The sequence below is a fragment of the Mirounga angustirostris genome, unplaced genomic scaffold (assembly GCF_029215605.1).
Source record: "Mirounga angustirostris isolate CCGP_5_RB_7025 unplaced genomic scaffold, mMirAng1.0.hap1 SCAF_7, whole genome shotgun sequence".
In the NCBI taxonomy this organism is placed as follows: domain Eukaryota; kingdom Metazoa; phylum Chordata; class Mammalia; order Carnivora; family Phocidae; genus Mirounga; species Mirounga angustirostris.
The window spans coordinates 28,631,663-28,659,331 of record NW_026991715.1 but is presented as its reverse complement, the minus strand read 5'-3'; the positions used below and the strand labels follow the sequence as shown (position 1 = coordinate 28,659,331).

General features: G+C 58.9%; 1 protein-coding gene across 11 annotated transcripts in view; it reads right to left on the bottom strand.

Moving 5' to 3' along the window:
• Positions 1–23,782, bottom strand: part of TCF7 (transcription factor 7) — a 33,756-nt gene extending 9,974 nt beyond the window's left edge. For 4 of the 11 annotated variants that reach the window (XM_064595902.1, XM_064595903.1, XM_064595907.1 and 1 more), the window contains exons 1-4: positions 22,813–23,777; positions 22,582–22,648; positions 21,961–22,085; positions 64–175 (exon numbers count right to left, since the gene is read on the bottom strand). In XM_064595902.1, the coding sequence (XP_064451972.1) occupies positions 64–175; positions 21,961–22,085; positions 22,582–22,648; positions 22,813–23,262 (754 nt within the window). In that variant the 5' untranslated portion in view covers positions 23,263–23,777. Of the gene's footprint in view, positions 1–63; positions 176–21,960; positions 22,086–22,581; positions 22,649–22,812 lie in introns of all 11 variants that reach the window. The other 7 variants (XM_064595905.1, XM_064595904.1, XM_064595906.1 and 4 more) reach the window with 6 other exon arrangements.
• Positions 23,783–27,669: the final 3,887 nt, after the last annotated feature.

The following is a 27,669-nucleotide window of genomic DNA, read 5'->3' as shown; positions in this document are numbered from 1 at the left end:
AAGCTAGGGACTTGGCCCCCAGACTCTGGGGCTGCCAGGCCCCTCCCCTTCCCAGATCCGTACCTTGTTTCTGGCTGATGTCGGCTGGTGCAGGTGTAGGGTGGGGGCTGCTGAAATGTTCATAGAGAGGAGAGAGTTGTGGGACGCTGTGGGCTGGCTGACTGGCCTTGTTGTGCTGAAAAATGAGGGGGGTGGTGTGAATGTGGGGAGACCCAAAAGAGGAAGGCCCAGGGCTGGGGGCATACATATAGACAGAGCCTCTTTTAGCTGTGCGGGTAGCCCAAATGTCAAAGGAAAGTGGGGGTGGTTAAAACCACAGGCCTCAGGGAGGGGGCACCACTCAAGCCATCCTATGTCCAGTGGCCCTACCCGCAGCCTCCCACGCTTTGCTCAAGCAGCCCTACCACCTAGAGAGCCTCTTGGTTTCGACACACTCAATCCCAGAGGCACATCTCCCCTGTCCAGGAAATTCTTTCTGCCTCTGGGTCTGAGACACTCCCCCCTCGCCCCACCCCTCGTCCCCTGGTTTCTCTGAGGCCCTGTGGCTTGTCTGGGGGGCTGCTCACGGCCTCCAGCCCCAGACATCAGGTAATGGTCTCAAGACCTGGCTTACCCCAGGACAGCCTGGAGTTTTCTTTCCTCTTCCTCCAGCCCCCAGACTCAGGGTTTGGAGTCTGACCCACTATTCCACCTCAGGCTTCACAGGATTTGTGGGGACAGGGAAGGCTCCCATCCGCCCTTTGACGCAGAGCAGGTGGGCTAGGTGGGGCCAGGCTCCCTCCAGGGCCAGCCCACCCAGCCCCCACACTTCCCGTTTCCTCAGCAACACAGGACTCTTACTTTTCACACTAGTCACATGGATCTGTCATGAGATGACTCCTGCTGGGAAGGGGGCTCCCCATGCGACCCAGCCACAGGGAGGTGCTGCTCGGGGCCAAGGCACAGCTCTGCATATCCCCAGCGCACCCCTGCACAAGCCGGGATCCTGGAAACATCATCTACCACTGAGGCTCAGCTTCACTTGGAAAGTTCAGCACAGATGAGTGACTTCCGACTCACGGCACAGAAGCAGCAGGTCATCTTTGGAGCGGGACAGTAGTGAGAGGTTTTGGCCTGGGCTCCTTCCCAGGGTGCAGTTTCCCCCTGGGTGAATTCAGCCAGACTCCCTAACACCTCTGGGCTTCAGTTCCCGCTCTTGTGTAATGGAGTTCGTGATCCCTTCATCACCAGGTCCGGGGAAGCTCAGGAGCTCAGTGAGGAGGCCTGGCACAGGTCCCCTTGGGACTGGCTCTTTGGGGTCCAGTGAGGCGAGACGGAAGGCCAGGTATGCGCTGCAACTCAGCCAAGGTGGGAGGCTTCCAGGTGGGCACAGGCTCACCCCCCGCCCCCCGGCAGCAGCCCTGGCTGCGCTGTCCCCCACTCCTGCCTCCAGGGGAGCTTGAGGCGGGGCTCCTGGCCGCGGCACCCTTGCCTCGGGGCGCCACCTCTGCAGTCCCCTGGCCGTTCATCGGCCCACTGGGCGGAGCCTCACATCCTCCTGTCCTCAGGCAGACGGGGTGGTGTCCCAGCAGCGCCACAGCCCCCTCGTGAGCACCTCTAACTAGAGGAGCCCCCTCTCGGCGTCCTGGGGCAGCCCACGGAGGGCTCTCCCCTGTGAACTTGAGGAGTCGTCGGCTGGCCCCGTGCAGACCCTGGTTCGAACGTGTGTGGCCTTCCAAGAACGGACTACAGTATCTTGTCCAACGGAGAGGGTCACAGGGTTGCCCTTACGGGCAAAGGCACACAGTACCCGAGAGCTCGATTGCTCGGGTGTTGCGCCATGACGAAGGGACACGCAGGGAGCCCCTCGCGTGCACAAAGGAGATGCTGCTCACAGTCCTTCCCTGGCCCTGAGGTGCTGGCCTCACACGGGCCGGTTTTGGTCTGAATTTGCCAGAGGCCATCTGCCTGAGGATGGAAGACCCATGTGGCAGCCCATTGGCAACCTCAGCCCTGCAGGCTGAGGACGGGGCCATGGCGTCTCCAGGCCGTGGGTGCGGTGACTCTCCCGTTGCTGTTCTAAGGCAAGGCTCTCTGAGCCAGCTGGGGGGTCCGTGCCACACTCAGGACCCGGACACGACGGTGACAGAGCCGGAGCGCGTGTGGGCACGGGGGCAGAACGGAGGCTCCTCAGGCTTGCCGGCAAGCGCTGGCGGGACAGGAAGGGGCTGGGGCAGCTACGGGGTGAGGACACCTGTGGACCCCTTCATGACTGCGCGCCTGCCGCACGCCAGGCACTGTGCCAGGCAGGCTGCAAGGCCAGCAGCGTTCCCGCTAGGGTGCCCACGGGCTGCCAGTCCTCCCCGCTGTGAATCCTCCTCAGCCACCAGCTCGCGTCTGGTTCCCCTTCGTTGCGAAACGCACCTGCGCCATCCCCATCCTGGGCTCCTGTTCTTAGTCCCCGTGCCGCCTTTCAGCCTAGCCGTCCCTTGCGCCATCGCTTCACCAGATGGCTCCTGTCAAGGTCCCCAGCGACTGCCACACTGCTGAACTCAATGCTCAGCCTTCCTTTTACCTGACCTCTCGGCAGGACTGGACACAACTCATTTCTCCCTCCTCCCTGAAACAGTTTCTTGGCTTGGCTTCCAGAATGCCACACAAACCTGATTTGCCTCCAAGCTCACGGGCCGCTCTCTGTCGGCCTGCTTCCTGCCTGCCCACCTTCCTGACCTGACCCAAGATGGGCCCTCGGCTTTCCATCTCCCCTCATTCCCAGAGTGCTCTCATCCAGGGTCACAGCTTTCCATGTCTTCATCTGATGACTGACATTCCCATCTCAGCCCCTACTTGCTCGAGGGAACTCCACTCCCCAAACGCCTACTCACCACGTCTACTCAGAAGTCTGAAACGCTCCCCAAACTCAGTACGTCCAAAGCAGAGCCTCTGGTTTTCTGCCCCACATGCTGTTCTCCGTCTTCCTCAGTTAATGGCCACTCCCTCCTTCCAGTTGCTCAGATACCCTGGAGTAGTCCTTGACTCTCCACATCCCGCCTCCGGTCTGTCAGGCACCTGTCACCCGGACGACTCCAGTGGCCTCCTGTCCCCCCACCAGTCCTCCATCCAGCAACCATGTAAATCAGATCACAGCTCTCCTGCCCAGAGCCGCCCGCGCCCTGAGAAAACCTCCAAAGCACTGTGTGGTCAGGCCGCACTCCCTCCCGCTCTTCCCTGCTCACGCCCAGCATTTCCACGTATGCTTCAGCCTCCAGCTTCCTCCTCCAGCTGCTCTAGTGATCACTTTCAGGTGTGCCACGAGCTAAAGTGGGCAAGGGTGCTTAGGCTCTCTGGCATTTATATTAACCTTTTCGGTACAGGATCCTGGGCCAGTTTGCCCCTTGAATAATGACGATGAGAAAAGCAGCCCTGATTACCTCACTGATCAGATACAAAAATTCTGCCTTATCTTAGAATTTGGGGGAGCAGCAGCCGAGGGCCTGGGAAGCTTCTTACCCTGACAGGTCCCCAAGAGAGTGGTAGCCAGACATCATCAGCCCTGCCCAGGCCTTGTGACAGACAGGGCCCATTCCCTCAAGAACCTGGGACTCTGGTGGAAGGCATTCCACCATTCGCCACCTAAGGGCACAAACGCCTGGAGCCCTGGCCCAGAATGGAAACCCTCCACAGGTCCCTCCGGCCTGGGGGCTTTTGAGTGTAAGCTCCTGCTTCCGAGAAGGCCTTGCCATCTAGGCCCTGACTCTGGCTCTTGGGCCCCAGAACTGTAAGCCTGGCCGGTGGAGTGGGACCCCTGGAAGGAAGTTTTAGGACCAGAGCCTGGGGTCCAAGGTGCCAGCTTCAGGAAGACAGTGTCAGAGTTCCACTCTGCCCTGGAAGGGGGTAGGGCGGGTCTGCTCGGAGGGAGGGAGAGGGTGGCCCCACGGCACATTTCTCAGCAAACCCCCGTGCCTGGGGAGGGCTAGCTTTGGCCAGGAAACCACAGAGAGGCCACTCACCTGATGGAGGACCAGAGCTGACTGTCCTAGGCCAGGCTGGCTAAGCCTCACGGTGCGGCACAGCCAGGCCTAGGAAAACCCCGAATCCAGCTCAGCCTACAGCCTGTGGCCTGGGATGCATGTGTGGAACGGGTATTGAGGGGGTGGGAGGTAGGAGGTGTTGCCCGATGGGTCAGAGGGCCCTTCCTGTCCACCAGCCTTCCCTGGGAACTCGGGAAAAGCCTCTAATTAAACAGGAGTCTGCAGCAAAACCACAGGAGAGGTGCCAGGTGGGCAAGGGTGGAGCAAAGAGCCTGCCATTCGCTGGAGGCCTTGGGGTGGCCAGGGCTCCGGGGCAGGGCACTGAGGGCCTAGCCAGTCCTTCCCACGGTGATGCAGGCTGCCCCTCAGCCTCATTCCCCAGCCCCCTCCGTGTCTGCGCTGGTAGCCAGGGGGAACCGTCTGGCATAGGGCCCAGTGCCCCACGCCCCCCTCAGCCAGTGGAACGTCCCGCTCCACGGCCTCAGCACAAGGCTGTCCCAGGGCCAGGCCGCCCAGACAACAAGGTGGGGTTGCCTGGGGCCTGGCATGTGTACGGGGAGCCCCATGACCGGAGCCCCCCCCTCCTCCTTCTGAAACTGACCGCCCAGCCTCCACGGGAAGGGGGCAGGCCTGGGCCGGCCATCCCCACCAGGCCCTGAGTATCTCGACGCACAACCTCACCTGTCTTACCTGAAGGCAGAGTGCCAAGCACAGAGCTGCGCTCCCAGTAAGTGTTCACAACAGGGTGGAATGACTACACAAAAGACTCAACAGCAGTCCACACTCCTTGGTCAGGACGCTCCCCGGCCCATTATCTGCCTCTGCCTGCATGCCCCCATCTCACACTTGCACGCACGCACGCATGCACACACACACCAGAACGCAGCACTACACGACAGGTCCAGGACTCGGAGACCCTGGGGCTGGCAGGCCGGGTCCGCCACAGTCTCGACAGAAGTCATCCTTCCTGCTGGTGCGTGGCTTTTACTGCTCGGCACCCCTCCGACTCAAAATCCACTGTCCCGAAGGTGGTCCCCACTTTTCTGGGACACTTTCACTAGCCCATGGCTGGAAATTCCTCGCTGTGCTGCGCCCCCAGCATCGCTCCTCTCGCTGAGGAGCCCGAGCCAGGAGGGGGATCCAAAGGCAGGGCGGGGCGGGAGGAGGTGGAGATCAGGGACTCCGGGGGCAGGTCTCCTCTGCTCGGAGGTTGAGCTGGGGCCTGGCTGGGCTGCCCTCCCGCACCCCCTCGCCCCCTACTTCCTGCAGGCTCAGGTGAAAACTGAACACCGTCGGCATTTTCCCTGCAGACCGCAGCGGTCTGCTCACAGGCCGTGTGCACCCTGAGAGCCCTTGCCGCGCCGGCAGAGAAAACTCCCTCGCCTCTGACGGTTGACTCTGAAAACCCCCACACGCTTGAGCCCCACAACACTTTCCCAGCGAAGAAAGTTGCCGCTTCCTCTGGCCCCACGCGTGGGGGTGGGGAGTGCGTGAGGCCTACCCAGGCCCGCCTCCCTGTGGCTGGGGGGGGGAGCTGTGCCAGGAGACGTGCCCCCCCGCTCCCCCCCAGCTCCTCCGTTGATCACCAGCGGCGGACCCCGTCCGTCAGCTCATATCACTGAGCGCCTGGGTGCCAGGCCAAACAAATGTTTCAGGCTGAGAGAAAAGCATTTCCTAACAGTCAGCGGGCGGCTACCATGCGTGAGGCAGGGTTCTGAGTGCCCTCCGGAGGGTAACTCCTGTGCTCCCCAACAACATGCATAAATATTCTCTCCCTCCGACAGAAGAGGAAACTGAGGCACACAGAGGCTGTGCAGCAGGCCCGAGATCCCACAGGAGGTGGCAGAGGCCTGCGGTTGTCGCGCACGGATGCGGGGGCGCAGGGGAGGGGGCCGCAGCCCACCCGGTCTCCTTCTCCAGATGCTGGTTCAGTTGTCCGAGCCACTGCTTCCCCGACCCCAACAATGCTTCGGTGGGCTCCAGTGCCGCGGGGATTGGGGTTCAGGCCACACCACCTGCCTGCCGGCCTGCCTGCCAGGGGGCACCGAGAGCCCCCCTGATGGCGGGAGCTGGACCTGCCAAGGCCTCGGCGCATGGGCACCCCACTCATCCTGGCACGGCCACGCAGGCCTGCCCCTCGCCCGCCCAGGTGTCTAGCTCTTCTCTGCCTCGGTGCCTCTGCCCACCCCCTCCTCCATCCCCTCATCATTTCCCACGTTTCCTCCTGCTCTCTGCACACCTCGCCCCTTCTCATTCAGACCTCAGTCTAAGGGTCACTTCCTTGGAAAGCACCGTGACCTGGCTGCAGTCCCCCAGCCTCGCAGGCAGAAGTGCCCAGCGGGTGCAGAGGTCGGCCTGGGGCTCCGGAGGGCAGAGCCGGCTTGTTAGTCATCTCCGCCTGTCCGGGTTCTGTCCTTGGCACGTCCACTAAGACTGCGGAAGGAAAGGCCTCCAGAATCCCTGGTGCCCCAGAACCTCTGCACGCCCCACCCCCTCATCCGCTCCGCCGTGGAGCGGACTTCAGCCCCCCTTCTTCCCTATGCTCCTGGGCCGGAGCTGGAGAGACGCCCGTGGGGATGAGCCCACAGGAGTGGCAGATCCCCACCTCGAGCCTCGTGTTCCTTCCAGGGCAGCGGGGGCCGCTGGTGCAGTTACCGTTCTCTTATGGGGGTGCACAGAGGGGCAGTGAGTATGTGGGTGCCACATGTGACTACCCATTCAAGAAAGGCATTCTTCCCATTTTACAGGTGAGACGTGTGAGGCTCTGAGGTTGAGAAGATCTCCTGTTAGCCATGCAGCCAAGTCCTCTCTCAGGTCCATGCTGGGGCCCCTTGATGGGCTCTCGGGGTCTTTGGTGATGCCAGACGGCCACACTGTCTCCCCTCCTCTCCTCTCCAGTCACAGGGGGCTGCTCGGCCCTGCCAGGAGAACTCTCCCCCGACTCGGCTCGGCCAATGTCCATCCATCTCGCAGGCCTCATCATAAATGAGACTTCCCCCTGGAAGCCCTTCCTCCCCTCCCCGTGTGAGCAGGGGTCCCCTGCTATGGTCCCCCAACCGCAGCACTGACCCTACTGTGCCAAGGTGTCTGTTCACTGGTCTGTCTTCACTGCTTCCCCAAGATCGGAGATTGTACCCTGCACTGTTTGTTACCTCAGTTAAAGCTGGGCCCTCAAGGCTGGGTCTCTAGCGGGGGGTAGGGGGGTGGGGAGGGTCCCAGCACGAGCCAGTGTTTAGGGAGGATGTGGCAGCACTGGACAGAGCACCCAGGCTGGAGCTGGGCACAAGGTCACAGCAGTACTTGGGAGGCCAGAAAGAGTTGGGGCCACTGCTTGGAGTCAGGGATCTCCTGCCTGACATCTGAGACCCCATGCCTCCTCCTGCCCGCCCCCCCATCTCTTCCTGCCTGCAATACTTCGGCAATCAGGATAACCAGAGAGTTGAAGCCAGGGCTGCTGCTAGTTCATATGGAGCCTTTGTGCTCATTAGAAGAAGTGCATCTTCCTGTGGACAGATACCTGGGCCCACGTGAGGGCACATGGCTCGGGGTGCATGAGTATAGGGTGGGCCTCAGCTCCTTGGCCCAGCTCCCCTGCAAGACCCCACACATTGGCCATGCTCAGAAGTCCCCTCCACTTCTCTCTTCTCTTCCCCACCCTGCCAAGAGCCATGCTCCAGCCAGGGCCTGGCCCCGAGCATCCACTCTGGCCTTGATCAGTTCCTCCTGGCTCCTCTCTCACCTCTAGGGCCCACCAGGTAGTCCCACAGCTCCCCCAGACCCGTGTCTGGAGCTGGGACCCACTGTCACCAGTGGTTGCTTGAGTGCCAAGGGATCTGGCCAGTTGCCGAGTGGGAAGCTCCCCCAAGGCCTGGGACACTGAGGGTCAGTTTCCGAGAAGCAAGCAAGCCCGCCAGACCTTCCAAATGGGACTTGCCTGCATACCAGCTGGGCCTTGATTTGTGGGTCCCGGCAGACCCTACCTCTGCAGACGGACCCTGGCAGGGCTCATGCCATTTTATCCCCAGCCCCCACTCGGGGCCCTGCTGCCCAGGACATGGTGCTCTCTGGAGGACAGCCCGAAAGCTCCCCGCCCACAGCATGCCGGACGCCTTGTGCCAGACACCCACCGCAGAGCACAGAGCCGTGGCTATGTGGCTGGCTGAGCTGGAGGACTGGGGGATGGCTGGGCCACACCCTTGGGGACCGGGAGGCTTTGGTCCCACCTGCCAGCAGGGTACTGTTGCCGTGGTTTGCGCAGAGCCCTGCCAGGTGCGTGTGGCCAGTCTACCAGCTGCCTGGCCTCAACATCAGATAACAGGGCCCTGCCACGGCAGAGGTGAGGACCAGAGTCCGTGCATGAGGCCTTGGCAAACCACAGGCCTGCTCTAGACCCAGCCTGGCCCCGAGGCACCCTCCGAGCTAGCTGAACCTCACTGAGCCGAGTGGCCTGGCCCACAGCCTCCAGTGGTTTCTGTGCATTCGTTTACTTGTGTTTTCCTTCCTCCTCTTTGAGGTGAACGCCCCTCGGGACAGGATGTTTTCAGAGGAAAATAGAAGCTTCCGGGAGCCGCTGCAGCTGAGCTGCTCGTGATTGACGTTACCGACACCCGGCGTAGGGACTGCAGCGGCCCCGCCCTCCCGCCCAGGCAGCCCCTCGGCCTGCTCCTCTCCCGTGCCTGGCCGTTCGGGAGCCCGCCACGGGGCGAGCAGGCCGGCCCAACCTCGGAGCGCAGCCCACCTTTGGCAGGAGGGAGAGCACGGCTCTGCAGAGGGGGACCTGGGGAAGTTCAGAGATCTTGTTCCCCTGGGAGTAAAGCCAACAGGCTCTGTAGGAAAGGCAAGAAGGAAAGAGCAGGGATGCAGAGTCAGAGACGGCAGCCCCAGCTAGGACCAGCCAGCGCCCACAGCCAGCGCCCAGCAGAGCTCCACCCCCGCCAGCATCCGACCAGTCTTCCCTCGTCACTTTACGACGCGTGCGGACAGGGACGGCGAAGCCCAGAGAGGCTCAACAACTTACCCAAGGTCTCACGGCAAGTAGCGACAGATGCGGGATGGAAGCCAGCCCTGTGGGGCTCCTGGCCAGAGATCGTCACCACTCAGGGGCAGACCTCACAGACCAGCTGGGAGCGGGGCCAGCATGGAGACCACACATGGGAAGCCAGGGGTTCCCAGGTTCCCCTTCCCTCCCTCGGCGTCTCCCCACCCAGACCTCCCGCCCACCGGGGACCCGGGATCTCGGACGCCGCTGCTAACCCCGTGCGGAGAAGCTTTCGGGCACTCACTGACGAGGCCTCGGACCCCCACCTAGCCCTACGTGAAGGGTGCCTTCACCCTGTCCTCACAGGGACTGACTCAGTTTCTCAGTCATCAGTGACTGAAGGAAGCCCGGGAGGTCATCCCTCCCACAGGGTCTGGCCTGTGCTCACCCCTCCACATGGGACGAGGACTAAGGCTGCTGCTGGAACAGCAGCAGCTCTCACCGGGCGCGTCTAGAAGGGCAAGCATGCTGCCCACGAGGGAGAGCCCGGAGAGCCCAGGCAGCGCCTTGAAAGGCGGGGGGCTAATGGCACCTCCAGGGAGGTGACCCGGAGATCTCAGCACTGCGTTTCTGCCCCGACTAATGTGAGCCAGCTCCTGAGGAGCAAAGTCTGACGGGGGTTTCTGGTCAGCTGTCTGCACCGGACCCAGGAGGACAGCCCTGCCTGGGGCCGTGGTCAGGAAGCTCCCCTGGGTCTCATCCTTGTAGCTCCTGCCACCCTTGGGGCCCTGCCTGGACGGAGCCCAGCGGTTCATGCCAAGGGAAACAAGGCACGGAGCCGAAAGGAGCTGCTGCAGGCTTCTCGGCTCTCAGCAAGCCCTTCAGGCCCAGCGTCCACAGACGGAGCAGGGCAGGGCTGCCACAGGGGCCCTCGGAAGACAGAGCCCCCAATGAGGCTGAGTTAGGGGGTTCCGAAAACCACACCAGACAGCTCTTACAGATACTCACCAAGGTGTAACAGTGTAAAAATACATGGGAGAGGGGGAAATACCAAACTCCTGGGGGGGGGGTGAGGAGTGCAGAGGGAGGGGGTAGAGGGAGCCAAGGGGACCCAGCTAGGGCTATAAAACCCGTTTTTTTTTTTTCCCCCTAAGAAGGAGTGGATAGGTATGTTTGTCTAAGAGGCAAGGAAACATGGTGGTAAGAGCAGGAAACACAGAAGCCTGGGTTCAAATCACTCCTCCAGCACTTGGAAGGTGCAGGTCTCCCCAAGCCTTGGGCTCCTCATCTGTATAACGGTCCTATCTCATGGGGTTGATGTTGGGATTAAATTAATGAAGAACAAAATAAAAGAAAGACAAAAGACAAAAGCAAGCACATCCCAGGCTTTTCAGGAAAGCCAGACTTTGTGCCAGGCTGGGTCCACTGGCCCTTGATTTCCTTTGGACTCCTGCTGACTGCTATCAGGCCAGACTGCCGAGCTCCTGACTGGCCTTCAGTGACCAGAGCTGGGGGTACAAGACAAAATTGCTCCTGAAATGCCCCAGCAGGATGTGCCCATGGTGGGGTGGGAGGCCACACTAACAGACAGGACATACCCATGCCCAGGGACACCTCAGCATCCTTAGTCAGGCCATTCCCAGTGCCTCAGAGCCTAGGACAACCTCCAGCCCAACCCCACATCACATGGAGGAAGGCACCTACGCCAGAGAGGCCCAACCCGGAGCACCAAGCTAAGCCAGGACCGGAGCCACAAAAAGCAAAGGGTCCAAGAACAAACAGTTTTTAAGTTACATCCTGCACACTTTCATCAGGCATCAGACCTGACCGATCTTAAATGTTATTTGGAAATACTTTCCAGGGCAACATTCATTCTGGAAACCTTGGGCTCCTGCTTCCAACCATGAAACACAACCCTTGTGGCTCTAACAACGCTGACTTGTCAGATGTCCAGGGAGGAAAGTATCCCGCCCTGACCCAGGCCCAGAGCCGTGAGGTCATGCCCAGGAGGGGCACTGAGGGCCAAGTGTGTCCTTGGGGCCAGAGAACCCAGCTGGACCCAGCTCACGAGCCCGAGAGGAGTGGGGGTACCACCCAGCATTGAGGCTTGTGGTGCCCCTATCTCCCACATTTGAGAGAAAAGCGGCAGAGCACGGAGGAGCACGGACCTTGGGGTAGAAGAGACCTAAGTCCAAGCCCTGACTCTTCCAGGTCCTGGCGTGTCCTTCACCTCTCTGAGCCTCAGCTTCCCCATCTGTGAAATGAGAGCAGTAACAGTCACCACTTTCTCAGCTTCCTGTAAGGGTCTCTGTACTGGGACTTAGATACCGGGCACCGGCCAGCACTTGGGAAGTTCTCGACACACACACCACTAAAGCTGCTGTCACTCCCTCAGCTACGGTTTGCTGAGCGCCTGCACCGCACCGTGCCCTCTGCAGGGACTGAGAGGCCAGCAGGGAGAGGACAGATGTGGCCCGGGCCCCGGAGGTCTTCTCCAGCCCTTTTGGACCCAAACCACCATCCCCGGAACCCCGCCTCCACACGGCCATCAACCCCTGTGGCCTTGGCAATCGCAGCTTCGCCTGTCCCTGCACCCTGCAGACTATGGTCACCCCCAAGCCCCACCCATGGGGCTGCCCACCACAGCTGGGCGGCTCCCGCCTGCACACTGCGTCCAGCCAGCCGGCGCGCTGTGGGGCGGCTGCCGGAGCCCGGCACGCACAGAGCAGCCGCCCCGCCCGGGCCCGGCTGTACCCAGCAGGGACCTCACTGCTGCCACCATGAAGCTCGCTGCAGGATGTCTCTCAGCATCCCTGAGGGCCCACCCACCCTCTGCCCGCCTGGCCACTGGGCCAGCCACAGAGCCATCTGATTTGAATGAAACTTCAAACTTAATGACTTTCATGCTGGTTATTTAAAATGCAATGTAATTTTCTTAAACACCCTATTATTTCCTTTGATAGCTACAAAGCTTCCCCCAATCCCATAAGCATGTTTATTTTTAGGGAAAAGAGTGGTTTGCAGTTGGGTCACAGAGACCAGAGAGAGAGGGAACCCACAGAAAGCAGGGCAAAGAGTCAACCCCAGCAGCCTGGAGATCTGCAGCTGCCCTGCCTCCCTGCTGGGGCCGGCCCCCACCCTTCTCGAGCCAGCACATCAGCCAGTGGCCCTCCTGTCCAGCACCTGGCAGTGGCCAGTGCTCCCCCTCCACAGGGCCCCAGGGTCCTCATCTGTAAGATGGTGCCACCAGCTTCCCAATGAGTGTCCCACAGACATTCCAGGCATGTATGGGGCTGGGAAAGGGGTCCTGGGGCCACCGGCACAGCCCCAGCTGCCTCCCTCCTGCTTCCTCCAGACATTCTGCCCTGGGTAAAGCCTTGGGGCCCGAAGCTTTGACCAGCTGGATGAGATCTGTGCCCAGATGGAGTGGCCCCAGGCAGGGGCTGCGCACACGGGGAGGGCGGGCGGGTGTAGCCCCGCCAGTAGGGGCTCCCTGTCGAGGGAGGTGGCTGCTGGTGGGTGTGCGTGCAGAGGTCAGCTGAGCCCCACCAATGCGGGGCGTCCTCTGGGAGTGGCTATTTTTAGATCCTAGGCTTTCATGTGGCCAAATGATGTGGAGTTTACAAAGCATCGGTAATGCGTTTCAGATGGCGGCCCAGCAGAGCGGGAGGCTAGGCCTCTACCATGAAAGCCAGGTCAGAGTTAGTCAGAATGCCCTCAGCCTGGCCTCCCAGCACCTGTCCCTCCTGCCCCCTCCCATCTTCTTGCCTGATGAGGGGGACGGTGGCCTGGAGCAGTCCTGGCAAGGCGCAGCAAGCACCCCGAGGCGCTCACCTGCAAGCCCACACTTACCTGCACCCCAGAAATCCTTCCTGGCCAGGGATCCCCACTCCCAATTTAGAGAAGGAAATGGAGACCTAGAGAGGTTAACAGATTTGCTCGAGATCACACAGCCAGGAGAGAAGGTGGCCCTGTGCTCTGGCTTCCTTCCCCATCACAGCTCCCTGCCCTCATGGGCAAACTGGGCTTTCTGGGAGGGGGAGACATGCCACCCTGGCTAGGCCAGCCCACACATGGTGGGGAGGGGCAGCCCTAACTGCCAATCCCCAAAGCCCACTATGCCTGGGGTGGGCCATGTCCTGCCAATCCGTGTGGGGCCCCAACAACTTTCCTGTCCTGGAGAGAGAAACAATTGGTCGTTTTCGTGGGAGGGGGAGGGGAAGCTTAATTGGCAGAACGTCTGCTTCCTCTGACCTCCAGGGAGCTCTGGCTGCAGAGTCGGCTGTGCCCGAAAGCTCGGTCACCGGTCTTCCTCTGGGCTCCAAAGCCACGTCTGCTGGCAAAGCCCAGGCAGTCAGTCTCCATGGGATAAGCTACATGGGCAGCCCCCACCCCACGGGAGAGGGCCAGACTCACGCCCATCCTGGCCCTAGCCCAGGCCACAGCCCCTATCCAGCAGGGACCATCCCTCCCCTCACGAGGGGACTGCACCAAGGGGAGCCCAAGGTTCTAGCAGGACCAGAACAGGCCAAACCCTATGACCAGGACAGACCCACCCAGGACCCACCTGAGAGACTGTGCATGCTAAGGCCACATCTTTTCAAGGGAGGGCGGTGGTGCCCAGGACCAAAACCCAAGCATCATGGATCTGTAAGCGGAGGCACCCAACTGCCTGAGGGAAGAAGCTACCAATGTCCTGGGTTCTCAGAGACCTTCCCCAGACTTGAGTCCTGCTAAAGACAATGCTGAGAAAAGGTGCTCTCTATGCCCTGGCTAAATCACCAACGGGCTGAGGGACCTGACCTCTGGGGTTCAGTTCCTCTCAGTCACCAGGAGGACAAGACCCTGGACTCATGACCCGAGAGAGAGACTGAGAGTCAAATGAAATAACATGAAAATGCAAACGTCCACCTCCGAAGCTCTGTTGCCCTGCATGTGCCAGCACACTGGGTCTCCCCTGCCCAAAGCCCAGCCCTTCCCTTGGCCCTGCTCGCACTCCTCCTACCAGCTTGGGGCCTCGCAGCGTCCACCCTGCCCCAGCTGCTGTCCGCCTCTCCCTCCACAGCCAACTCAAACCATCTGCGACGGTCACCACTTGGCCCTTCGTGCTGCCAACACACCGCGTGTGCCCGCCAGCCACTCCCAGGCTCTGGGACCAGTGATGCCTGCATATCAAGTTCACATGCTGGGCCCTCCCTGCTGGCTCTTCTCCAGCCTCACCTCGTGCTCCTCACCGACCCTGGGCTTCGGGCTGCCCTTCCAATGACCAACAACATGCTCATTTCTGTTCTTCTCTGCTCAAACTGCCCCGCCCCCAGAGCGTTCTCCCACATCATCTGCGCAGGGTTCCAGCTGGCCCTTTCAGGAAGCTCTTCTGGCTGCCCCCCGCAGCCGGCCTCTCCTTCCTCGCTGCCCTTCATCCAACTTGGGCAGAACCTCGAAGTTAACCATGAGCCCCCAGGAGAGGCTCTTTGCCTCAAGAGGATTGAGCTCTGGAGGGTAGAGGCTACCGCCCCTCTGTGCTGAGCCAAGGCCAAGCATGCAGGGGCTCGGAAATGCCAACAGGGGCCTGGAACCAGGGTTCCAGATACAGCAGCCACTCTGTCCCGGGGCAGGCTGGACAGCTGCGCTCCATGGCGCCACAGGGGAGCCGGCTGCTGAGGGGAGGAAGAGCAGGTGTGGGGGCTGTGTCCCAGCTCAGCTTCAGGAGCCCCCCTCCAACCTGGCACAGCACCCTTTGCAGGAGCTCTTCACCCCGTTGTTAGCAACCCACTCCCCAGTGCTTGTACTCACAGCATCGGCCGCATACCAGGGACCCCACACACGCTGCCTCCTTCCATGCCCCAGGAACCCTCCTTCTCCTTGTTTCTTGATGAGGAAACTCAGGCTTCCAGCGGTTAAAGAACTCATGCAGGGCCTCTCAGCCAAGGAGTGGCAGATACAGTATTTGAGGGTGGGTCTTCCAGACAATGCCCTCCCTTTCTGTGCCTCTAAGGGGCCTTGGATAGGTCCCTTCCCTGACCTGGCCTTCCTGTCCCCACCGGTGGAGGAGGGTGGTTACCCAAAGATCTGTACACTGTACTGTTGGGGAAGGGGGGCCCTGAGACCTGATAAAACACCTGTTTCCTCCACCCGAGTCTTGTTTGTACACGCGGCAGGAAGCAGCCAGTCACAAGGCGTGAGGGAGCGTGACTGTATGGCTTCAGGACCACAGGCCCCCAAGGAGCTCATAGGGAGGCCGCGACACCCCCGCCCCTCCCTACGGCTGGGCCCACCCTCATCCAGCCTGACCTCAGCAGTCATTTGAATTGAAACCAGGATCCCTCGGAGCCCATGCTCACAGCTCAGCTAAACCCCCTTTGCTGCAGGGGCAAGGGGTGGGCTGTGGTCTCAGGAGACCCAGGAGGCCATGGGCGGCTAGCAGCCTCGGGGAGGTCCCCACCAAGCCCAGCCCTCTTCAGCTCCACTCACACCTGAGTCTCGGAGCACCTAGGGAGGTGGACAGAGCTATGGAAGCCGGCTCGGTGAAACCCTAGTATGACTGGGTGAAGACTACCCAAGCCTTGGTGACCAACCCAGGGCTCTGTCAGCCCCTCCAGCCCACTGAGCTAGAGGAGTGGGCAAGGACCCTGTAACTACAGCCCCTGCGGACGGGGTGCAGTGGCGGCCTGCAGGAGGAGCCTCCTTTGTAGTGCTCTCCTGGCCCTGAAAGGCAGCAAGATGGGACCCTGAAAATCAAGTCGCACCTTGGGGGCTGCAGATTTTCCAAATACCACAGCCAATACCACACAGCCTTCCAAGTCAGGAAGGAAGGCAAGTCATAATAACTTTTAAGTCCCATTTCCCACCATGAACCTATTAAATGAACAACAGAAAAGAAACTCCATGTTGGGAGTTTGCATGCTTCGACACTGCAAGGAACCCCATAGCAAACTGGGGCCAGAAGGAAGCAAAAGGCTGTAATTCTTCCTATTTTATTTTTAACATTTTATTTTTTTTATGTAATCCCTACCCCCAGTTTGGGGCTCAAATGCACGATCCCAAGATCAAGAGTCACAGGCTCTACTCATTGAGCCAGCCAGGCATGCCTGATTCTTCCTGCCTTTTGACCCCATAATTCTTACGCGTATTGCTCCAAGAAAATAATCAAAAAGGAAACTAAAGAGTGATTTGGGGGCGTCTGGGTGGCTCAGTCGTTAAGCGTCTGCCTTCGGCTCAGGTCATGTCCCAGGGTCCTGAGATCGAGCCCCACATCCGGCTCCCTGCTCCGCGAGAAGCCTGCTTCTCCCTCTCCCACTCCCCCTGCTTGTGTTCCCTCTCTCGCTGTCTCTCTCTCTGTCAAATAAATAAATAAAATCTTAAAAAAAAAAAAAAAAAAGAGTGATTCGTACACAGCATCATTCCCACTGGTAAGGAAGGCAAGCTGTGAGCAAACTAGAACCTGCCTGAGGGATAACAAATAAAAATGCTATATGTGGGCACCATCTGCGGGAGCAAACATGCACCACCACACCGGGGGAAGAACTGGGGCAAGATAGGACAGGGTGCACACATGCATGACCATGTGAGCAAAGGTCTGAAAATGGTTTGGCAGCTGGTGACCAAATGGGTCTTTTCCTTATTTTTCTTACAAAAGAGCTTCAGCCCCGAACATCTTCCACAAAGGGTTTCTACGTGGCTGGGGAAGGGGGTCTTCTTTCAGATGAATCTTTGAAGATGAATCTCTGAGCATTGTAGGAGAGGATCTCAGGATGGAGAGAGTAGTGGGGCTTCCATCCTGGCTCCAAGAACTGTACTTCCCCTCCCAAGAATCCCTAGGTGAGGTACGGTAGCAAGAAAGGGGCCTGTATACAGGGCGCCTGGGGGGGACTCAGTCATTTGACTGTCTGACCCCTGATTTCGGCTCAGGTTGTGATCTCGGGGTCTTAGGATCAGGCCCCATATAGGGCTCCCTGCTCAGCAGGGAGTCTGCTTGAGATTCTTTCCCTCTCCTTCTGCCCCTCCCCCGCTCGCTTACTTGTAAGTGCTCTCTCTCTCCTAGAATAAATAAAGCTTTAAGAAAAAGGGGGGAGGGCCTGTACACCTGTGTCCCTGTCCCGGAGCTAGCCCCCAGGGTTCAGACCCCCAGACCCCTGTGGCCCAAAGTAGAGATACAACCTTCCAGATGGGAGTCTACGTGGGGCCTACCACTGAGCCACCACTAGTCCCAGACGAGCCAGGAGAGCAAGGGAGAAGGGATCAATTATGGCCAAACCCCAACGTCCTGAGCCCAGGACACACTGGCACCTTTCTGGGCACCTCCCTGGCACTGCTGCTCCAGTCCACACTCCAACTCTGGGAGGAGGGCTCACCACTCCCATTGTGCAAATGAGGACACTAAGGTAGAGAGATACTTTTGACAGTTGGGCTGCCTTTGGTCTCAGTACAGCGAGTGCATCGTAAAGCAGGGCCACCCACTGCGGCCTGGAGAACCAAGGTGGGTGGGGCAGCAGAGGCCTGGGGGAATGACAGAGGGTCCCACTTGGATGTTCACAGGAGGTGTCTCTGGGGAAGTGATATTTGAATTCAGCCCTGAATGACGAATGAGAAGGTGGCAGCTCTGGGAGAGCCAGGGAAGAGAATTCCAAAAGGGAACAAGTGCAAAGGTCCTGAGGTGGAGAAGAATAGGATGGGTGTAAAACAGACGGAGACACTGCAGTAGCTGCTATTTAGGAAGAGAGGAAGAGTACGGCGCAGACAAGGAGGGGCTGTCAGCAGGGCCGGCCACCCAGGCACTAGGGCTGTGGTGAGTGGTTTGGACCTTACTCCAAGAGCAATGGGAAGCCACTGCGGGGTTTCATCTGATTGATGCTGGGCTGGTGTGTGGAGCCTAGATTGGGGGTTAGGGCAGGGGTTCAGAGGGGGGCCAAGGTTGAGGCACAGAGAGCCTGGAGGTGGCCGTTACTGTCTTCTGGGTGAGGGATGGTGGTGGCCTGGGCTTTAGGTGGAGACTGAAGTAGAGAAGTGGGAGATCTGGCATGTTTGGAGGGGAGCCCAGGTACTCTTTGTGCTCACCAGCTGGCCGACTCTGCATCTTCAGGAAGCTGTTCGGCAGACCCTCCTCCACAGCCCACAGCCCACGTGGGGGCCAGCTCCACCCAGGACGCCCCAGCAGGACCTTCTGTGACAGCACTCCTCCTACCAGGGCCTGGTTCCAGTCTGTTCATCTGTCTCCTCCACTCAGCTAGGCACTCCCAGAAGCAGAGGCTGGTTGTGATCTGTCTGGTGCCCAGCCTGGTGCCAGACCCCTCCTAACAAGGTTCACTCCAACCAGGGCTGGTCATCAACCCTCACTAACCGTCTCCAGCAAGACCCGGCCACTCCCTCTCTCTGAGGCTAGGGAGGGCTGGGTGGGTGCATCTCTGCAGAGCTTCCCTGGACATGGTGGCCGTGTGTCAGCAGCACTTCCTTCCTCTGCTCAAGTCTTGCTCATACCTGCACCTCCTGCTCCCCACAGGGCTCGTTAGCACAGCCCTCATCTGACCTCAGACCTTGGAACCCGGGAATGTGAGCTCAGTGGCCTCCAAGCAAGGGTCCACTGCCTCAACTGGGCTCCCCCACACTGGAACTGATGCCCGAGCCCCTAGCTTGGGGCAGGCACATACACCGGGATGGCTGTGGAGATCAGGCCTGGGGAACAGTCCCAAGTCCCTGCAAGAGCCAAAAGGCTCAGCCTTTTTATTTTTTTTCAACTGAGATGTAATTCGCACATCATAAAATTCACTGTTTCAAAGTATACCATTCAGCGGCTTTAGTATATTCACAAGGTTGTGTACCCATCACCACTGTCCAATTTCAGAACACATTCATCACCCCAAAAAGAAACCCCATACCCATTAGCAATCACTCCCCATTCCCGTCTTCCCTCAGCCCCTGGCAACCACGCATCTATGTTCCATCTCTATAGATTTGCTTGTTCTGGACATTTCATCTAAATGGCTAAAGGCTCAGCAGCCTTCCAGGCCATAGACTCCGAGTGGAGCCCACAAAAGGGGCCACAAGAGCAACCGGGCCTCATCTCCTTTCTGAGATTTGTGCCAGGCTGGCAGTCTCACCCATCCAAGAGTCTGAGTTTCCCTAGGGAGTGATGCCTTACTCATCCCAGAATTTCCTCAAAGTCAGGCCCAGGACGAGCTCACTGGTCCTTCCATCCCCACCCCCACCCCCAATCTCAGAGCAGAACAGAGCAAACAAAACAGAAACAAGGAGTGGCTACTGGTCGAAGCCAGGAACAGTCTACAAGCCTACATCAGATGCCTCACAAACATCAGCCATGAAATAAACTTTGATCTAATTCTCCCTTCCCAAAACAGTTCACAAGAAGGCACGTACCAAAAAGCAGCACCCTTTTAGGGAAAAAAATTTCCCTCTGCCCCCTGGCAGCTGGCTGTGAGGTAGTCATTTTGTCCATTGCCCCTGGCAAGGTTTGAGTCTGCCCGCTTTGAGGCATCCAACATGGTAGCCACATGGGCATGCCACCCACACGTGGGTAGAGGACACCCTGGCGTGGGCTTTCCCCACTGTTAAGTTAAGCGACTGGCCTTAAAAACTTGTCAGCACAACTGCTGACCGCCTGGATTCTCTGAGAAAGGGCAAAGGGGGCCAGAGGGCCTAGACCTAAGGCCCATGGGCAGGGGCTGGGCAGCCTGACATCTGTCCCCTGAAGAGGGGCTCAGGAAAGCAGAGCTTGGGAAGAAACGTCCAAAGGCAGTTTTTCCTCAGGGCCCTACAATGGACTCCTGACCCACTGTAAGAGTATCTTTTCTGATACATATGCTCCCAAAACATGGAGTCAATCAAATTTGCTTTTTAAAACCAACCATATTTTAAACGTTCACACAACTTTTTGGGTAACACGAGCAACTACTCCGATTATTTATTTTGAACTATCAGGTTTGCTTAAAAGAGGCTCCCCTATATTCATGGACATTTTCCTCTCCCGGTGTCACCCCAACTTAGGCCCTTGCCTCTGTCCTTGTCCCCAGCCCCATGGAACAGCTGGTTCCAGCACACAGAACATCAGCTCCAGAGCCTGTCTTCTTCCTCCCATGTTCCCAGACAGGCAGTGGGAAGCTGCAGCTGGGTGGGGAGTAGGGCAGGGGATTTACGTCTACAGGAGAGAGTATGATATACAGAAAAGCCTCTGCTATAGCTTAAGAAAGATGCCCAAGTTGAAAAAACAAATGACGCAGGCCAGGAGAATAATGGTGTGCCTGCCCTCAGCCCCCACCCCCGATCCTGACTGCTGGAGTTGGCTGTCGGTCGCCTACACTCTGACCAGTGTGAGCTTAAGGACACCAAATGGTCCCATCACCACACCCTGAAAGGGAACGAGGCCCTCCCACTCTGGGCACTCTCCCACTGGCCCAGGCCATGAAAGGAACGCAGAAATCCCGCCTCTTCCCTGCACCACTGTGGAATCACAAGAGGCTGGAGGGGAGCCTGCCTTCCTAGGACTATTCTCGGGCCTAGGCCTTTTGTCTACTGAAGGCTGTCACAGTGACCCCAGCGCCCTATGCAAGCAACTCACCTGCCGGCAGTTTGGCAGCGCTGCATTATGTCAAGTTGGCCCAAAATCTAAGGGTTACACGTTGTAAGGGACCCAAAAGCATCTACGTTAAGCATCTGCTTGTGCAGGGCGGAGGCCTCTGGGGAGAGCTGCTGCATCAGGTGGCAAGGTCAGAGGGCAAGCCCCCTGCCCCACAGACTTGAAAGAAGCAAGCACCTCATAGACGGAGCCACCCTAGAGCAGAAAGACCACTCAACCAACATGCTCCTTCTGCCTATGAGGAAATGGGGAGTCCAAGCGGCAAGGAGCTCATTTTTACAGTCAACGGTTTACCAAGTTTTCCATTCTGGGGTTTCTAGAGAGAAGCCTCAATCTGCCTTCTCACCTCCCACCAGCTTCGGCATGAAAACAGCTTTCAGAACCAAGCCTCCTCCCTCCTGATCTGAAACAGCCTGGCAGTCACCCTCCTCCCCCGGAGTGACCCTCCAACTAGCCATGTGACCCGCCTACCTGCTGGCCCCTCCTGCACTGGACCTCCATTTGCAGCTACCAGAGTTCCCCAAACACTTCGTGTACTCTAGGAGCTCTCATCTCACCCTCGATTTAGGCCAGCTGTGGACAGTCTGAAACGCTAATCTCAATTTTTTTTTAAGTGCAGCCGTACTGCTCCAATTCACTCAGAATAGGCTCTTCACCCTTTAGATCATCCGTACCAATGAGGCAGAAAAGCATGGTTTGTAATGATCATGGAATCTTTTCGAAGCACCTAAACGTATTTAATTAGCAAAAGCATTAAAGGGGCCCCTTACCCACACCACTGATTTGAAATCACCGCCCAGAGCTTATGAGAACAAACCAGTCTCATAAAAACCTACTTTCTACACATAGCGGTCAGGGTCTTTCTCTGGCAAGGGGGCATTCATGCCAATAAGGATAGAGTGAGTAGAGCATGTTTCTCCTGCGCAACCAGGAGCTCTGAAACACACTACCCTTTCCGCCCATTCTTCCAACATCCAGGCTTGGGGTCTTAGGCTTGGGGAGAAGGCTAACTGCAAAACTCACAGCTAAGACCACACTACCAACACCACCCTCAGGAGGGGAGGGGATGGTGTCAGCTCAAAAATTCTGGGAAAAGACTCTAGCCTGGCATTACCTAGCACCAGGACAGGGCCTGCACCTGCTTGTGAGCAAGCTAGGAAGACAGAAGCCAACAGCTGGAGGGAAGGGGGGTGCCTAGGGCAGTCTCTCTCCTTCCTTCGGCAAAGTTCTCCCGGTTCAGATCACACTGGGTGTGTGAGGGAAAAGGCAGCAGAACGCAGAGTTCTCACCTATCTGTCTTGTTCTAGGCAAAAGTCACTTGTTGCCCATGCCTCACATACCTGGTCAAGGAGGTAGCAGGCACAAGGCCTGCCGGGGCCACTTACCAGCGGGGGCTGCGGCTGGGGGTGCTGCCCGGCTCCCGCGGGGGGCGGGTAGTGCATGAGCAGATTGAAGGCGGAGTAGACCGTGTCTTTGTACATGCCGCTGGCGCACTCCGGGGCCTTCAGGCCTGGAAAAACCACAGCTGGGTCAGATGCGCCCGACCGGGTGGCTCGGGCTGGAGGCAGTCTGCTCTCCAGAGAAAGAACTGCCGAGGGGTCCGGCTCACGTGTGTGACCGGAGAAGGCACGGGCTGGGGGTGCCTCAGTTCGGATGAAGGACCCCGAGTCCAGGCCTCCCCTCGGCGGCCCCTACTCGACCCCCAGCCCGCCCTCCGGGCCAAGGAACCTGGGCCAACGCTTTCTCCTCAAGACGGGGGATTAGGCAGTCACCTGGGCAGGAGGGGAGGCGGAGATGGCGGGGGTCTGTTTACTCCTATAAAGGTCAGGGCACCGGAAGTGACTCGAGCCCGGCGGCGCCCTGGAAACCCGCCCCCCACTCCCCCCGCCCCGGCTTTGCCGCCTCCTCTAGCTGCCGTGGGGGGAGGCCCCCCCAACCCCGTCCTCGGTGGCCCCCCTGTCCCACCCGGCCCTTAGCGGGTGGAGGGGAGGCGGGCCGAAACTCACCGTCCTCCAGAGACTCTGGAAGTTTGTCGGGGAAAAGTCTCTGCGAAGTGTGCTCCCGTCCGAGCGCCTGCGGGGAGATCCAGAGGGGCCGTGAGGGGCGCCGGGCTCGCGGCCCGGGGCAGGAGGGGTGTGAGGGATGGGTACCCCAGGGGCCCGCGAGGGCGGGGCGGGGCCGGCCGGGCGGGGGGGCGGCGGGCGCGGGAGAGGCGCGGGGCGCGGGCCGGCGCTCACCTCAGCCCCGACCTCCGCCTCGCCGCGGGCCCCGCCGCCGGCCCCCGGCACCTCCGCGCCTCCCGCCGCGCCCTCGGACTCATTGACCAGCGACGACTTGAGCTCGGCCAGGTCGCGCTCGGGGCCCGCGGCGCTGTCGCGGCTCTTGTCGTCCTGCTCCTCGCCCTCGTCCTGGAAGGCCAGCAGCTCGTCGGGCGCGCCGAGGTCGTCGCCCCCGCCCGCGCCGCCCCCGCCGGAGTCCAGCTGCGGCATGGTGCGCTCCGCCCGCCGGGGCGCGGGGCGCGAGAGTGCGGGGCGCGGAACCGGCCCAGCAGGCGGCGAGCCCGGAGTCCGGACCTCCGAGCCCGAAGCGCGGCGGGCGGAGCGCGGGCTGACTCCGCCTGGGCGGGCTGCGGGCGCGGGGCGCGGGCGCCAGGCTGAGCGGCTCCGGGAGCTGGCGGGTCCGAACATCAAAGGCGCCGCCGGCCGAGTGCGGGGGGCGGGGCGGGGACGCCGGGGGCGGGCCCTGTTGGTGGGCGGGGCCAAGCTGCCCCGCCCCGCGCCTCCTCTCCCCGAGAGGCTGCGACGCGAGCAGCGCGCACAATCTTAAAGGGCTCGCTCTTCCCGGCGTCACTCTGGGAGGCGTCCGGCAAGTTCGAAAAGCATCACCCTTCTTCCGAAATATGGGGACTCTAAAGGAGACTCCTGACCCCGCTTCCTCACCTACAATAAGGGATTCCCGCTCTGCGCCCGGGTTTCTCCCCCAAGTGCCGAGGGAGCGGGTCTCCTAGGCCTTGGGGCGGGAACTGGAACGCAAGCCAAGGTGTAATCGCTTTGGCGCGCCGGACCAGTACCTCCAGGGCTTGAAACTGGGGGCTTCCTAGAGGTTGGAGGCTGTTCGAGGCTGCGCGCGAACCCCGCCTGGCAGGGTTAGGATTCCTCAAATTCCTGGTCTCTGCCCTGTTCTCCAACCTTAAGCCGACCTGGGACCAGGCTGCCCAGATACAACGCGAACACAAGCATATTCCCCTCACACATTTATTGAGCGCCTGTTGCATGCGGGGCTCATGCATCACACATCTGCCATGTGGCATCTCTGAGGCTCCAACAGAGCCAAGAGGACAAGGAGGAAGGATCCCCCAAACCCCTTGAGGATCCTTCAGCCACCCACCCCCTCCCTTCCTCCCAACTCGGTTCTACGCCTAGACCCTGCGGCCCAGGGATGCGAGCCTTTGGGCAGCCACGTGGGCCGCGGGATTCCGACGAGGGGTGCGTCGTCAGAAGCAACTCGGCACAGGAAGTCGCATTCCCATGGAGCCAATTGACTGGGAGCCTGACGACCGCGGACTCGCGCAAGATCCAAGCTGCAGGCTCTCTCTATTAGAGCCAGAGGAGCGCGGGAACGTGCGCCAGCTTCCATCACGTCTACAGGGCACCCGGGGTCGTGTCCACGCGGGCCTCCACAGCACGCTTGGCCTCGGCTCCACCACTGTATCTGGGAAAGACACAGGTCCTTTAGGATCGCGGTGCAGTGAACCGCAGCCCCCCAGCAGTTTTCTGAGTTGGATTCAGTGTAGACTTTCCCATCTCTCCGGAGAGCACAGGGAAAGAGGGTATTTGGGAAGGAGGGTGTCTTGGACGCCTCTCTCGCTCGGAGCCCCACGGGACCCCTGGCAGCGGCGCAAAGCCGGGCCGGAAGAGGGCCGCGCCGCGCTCCCGGTCCAGGCCCAGCCTGGTTGGCTGCGGATCAAAGAGCCAGGGCCGTCCTTCTCTGCGTTCAGATCCTATCTGCGCCGGCTCAGCGGGGCGGCTCGGCCTCCTACCGCACCGCTGCAGTGCCCACTTTTCCTCCCTTCCGGGGGCTGGGGGGTGGGGGTTACTAGCGCTCAGTTTGGCGATGGAGATGTGGAGAAGATCCTGCCCATTAGGTTCCCCCAGTCTCCTTTTCTGAGTGTGAGCTTGCTGCTGAGTCTCACTTTATCCCCACTGGACAGTGGTGGTGGTGGGGGGGGGGGGGTGGAATCCAGCAAATCTTAGCCCAGTAGAGAGGGGAAAGGGTACAGGAGGAGGGGCTCATGCCCTCCCCCATCTCAGCCCCTGAGGTTATAAGATCTGACTTGGGACGAACCTCCTCTGGGAAAGCTGAATGGGAAGATGGATCTGCCTAACTCAAAGGTTTTGGGGGTCCTCTTGCCTTTCAGGGTGACCCCAGCTTAGCAGGCACCTCCTCCAGGATAAAGGTCCCCAGACCCATGAGTGGACACAGGACAGTGGGGGGTTGTTTTCTCTAGTCCATGGAGAAAGGAGAGAAGTCAGGGCAACAGTGAGGTGGTTTGTTTTTCTCAATAAGGCTGAATTTTTTCAGCTTAAAGTATTAGCTTTTAATCAGAGATTATGGATTTTCTGCTTTATTGGTGTAAAAACAGCCTTTCTTTACTAAAATAATAGTGGAAATTGATTTTTTAAAACATCCTTATTTGGCAAGAGAATAACTTGGCCATTCTATTCACTCTCCCACCCCCAAAACTCTTTGGACATTTTCTAGGGCTGTGAAATCCCAAAGTCTGGGAACCACTACCCTACAGGATCATGCCCTGCTGGGTGGAACCAGGGGAGGAGGCAGGTGAGCAGGGAGAACATGGGTGTGAGGAAGAGAGGTAAGGGAGGGAGAAACAAGCTGAGTACCAGACAGCTACAGCCATACTGAAATCAGCTTGAATGCCTGCTAGGGAGAATCTCCTATTACCTAACTCTGGACTCAGGCTGTGGAGAGGGGAGAGGCAGTGGTGGGGTTCCTGTTCTCCAGAAGGCATTGTCTGCTTGAGAAGCTGAGAAGTTATTAGAGCCAAGTTTGTTGGTTATTAGTCTATGCAGACCATCGGCAGAAGGAGCTCAGATATGGTGAAATCAATGTGGCTGAGTGATCATGTGGGCTTCCTGGAGGAGGCAGACTTCATCTGGACCTGGGAGGCTCTGTAAGGTTTGGAGAGATAGAGAAGAAAAAGAGCTCAGGCTTGTCCATCAAAGGCAGGTGTGGCCCTGCAGCAGCCTGTGGTCTGGTCAGCACTGATTCCATCACCATCCTCCTCATTATCACCTGCCACATGACTTCATATTCCTGAGTGATTGCTATGTGCCAGGCGTCATGTCAAGAGCTCCACACACATTATCTCATTTAATCATCAAACCAATTCTGTGACATTGGGACTATTATCCCCATTCATGAATGCGGAAACAAAGCTCAGAGAGGTTGAATAAGTCACAGGATCTCACAGCTTAGATGTGAGAGTATCAGAATTCCAAAAACTTGACAGTCTGACTCCTGGACTTGCACCCTAACCACCACCACACACTCTAGTGTTCCATCATGACCTCTAAAATTCCAGAAGGGGGTCCTTACCTGCTTTGTGGTCTCTGCAGAAAAATGCTGATGAATGAACTGTGACTAATAGAGTCCTTACTTTCCAAGGGGCTCATGTTGCTTGGAGGGACCACCAGGAGGATTGGGGAATCTCCTGTTGGCCTGTGTAGGGTGGTTCAAGCTCTTTGCTAGATAGGAGGGCCCAGAGCATCTCCCTTGAGTCAGACCTCAGTCTGTACCACCTCTGGGCCCACCCTGGACTGCCCGCTCTGGGCACCAACTCAGATCCCATACAGTCACGATGGCTCTGGGGTTCTTCCCCAGGGTGGTGAGTGGGATCTGAGTGGGATCTGCTGCGGCTGCCCCTCTGGAGGTGACCAGGCAGTTTCAGGATGAAGGCCAGAGTCTTCTGCAGGAAGGCCCCAGAGTTTTCTGGACCCATGAAGTCCAGGTCAGAGCTGAAGATTTATTATTTTTTTTTAAAGATTTATTTATTTGAGAGAGAGAGAGTGTGTGTGTGTGCACGTGCATGTGGGCACACGCACATGCAAGTGGGGGGGCAGGGGCAGAGGGAGAGAATCTTCAAGCAGACTCCCAGCCTAGTGTGGAGCCCGCTGGGAGCTCCACCTGGGGCTCGACCTCACGACCCACGAGATCACGACCTGAGCTAAAACCAAGACCTGGACCCTTAACCGACTGAGTCACCCAGGTGTCCCCGGAGCTGAAGAGTTAATGAGGCTTCATCTTCATGCACGTGAGCCACAGGTGGACATGTGGTGTCCTCGGAGGCTGGACACAGGATGAATTCAGAGCTCACAAGGGTTGAGGGTCTGACCAAGAGAGCTCCAGCTTTAGATTTAGGCAGATCTATCTGAGTTTGCATCCCTGCCCTACCATTTACTAGCTGGGGGATTCCAGACAAATCACTGACCCTCTCCGAGCCTCAGCTTCCTCCTGGGTAAAATGGGTATCACCCCCCAAGGCTGCCTAGCACTGCGGGAGTGATCTTTTTTTTTTTTTTTTTTTAAAGATTTTTATTTATTTGACAGAGAGATACAGCGAGAGAGGGAACACAAGCAAGGGGGAGTGGAGAGGGAGAAGCAGGCCTCTTGCCGAGCAGGGAGCCCGATGCGGGGCTCGATCCCAGGACCCTGAGATCATGACCTGAGCCGAAGGCAGACACTTAACGACTGAGCCACCCAGGCGCCCCTGCGGGAGTGATCTTGAGATGATTTCCATATCCTAGGAAAGAGCTTAGCTCAAGGCCTGGCACATTCCAAGAGTTCTAATAAATGGGTGCTCTTGAGCTAGATGGTTTTGGGAGGTTGTTAGGCTAATTGGCTCTTCATGTAAGGTCATGTAAGTCATCTAAGTGTTCTCATGGCCTGGGCCCACCTCATCACAGCTAAGGCTGAAAATGTACTTTTCCTTTCCTTTTCTTTCAAGTTCCTTCACATGAAGGGCCCGTGTGAACTCTCTGACCTTTTCTAATGGGGAGACCCTTGAAATGTGGCATT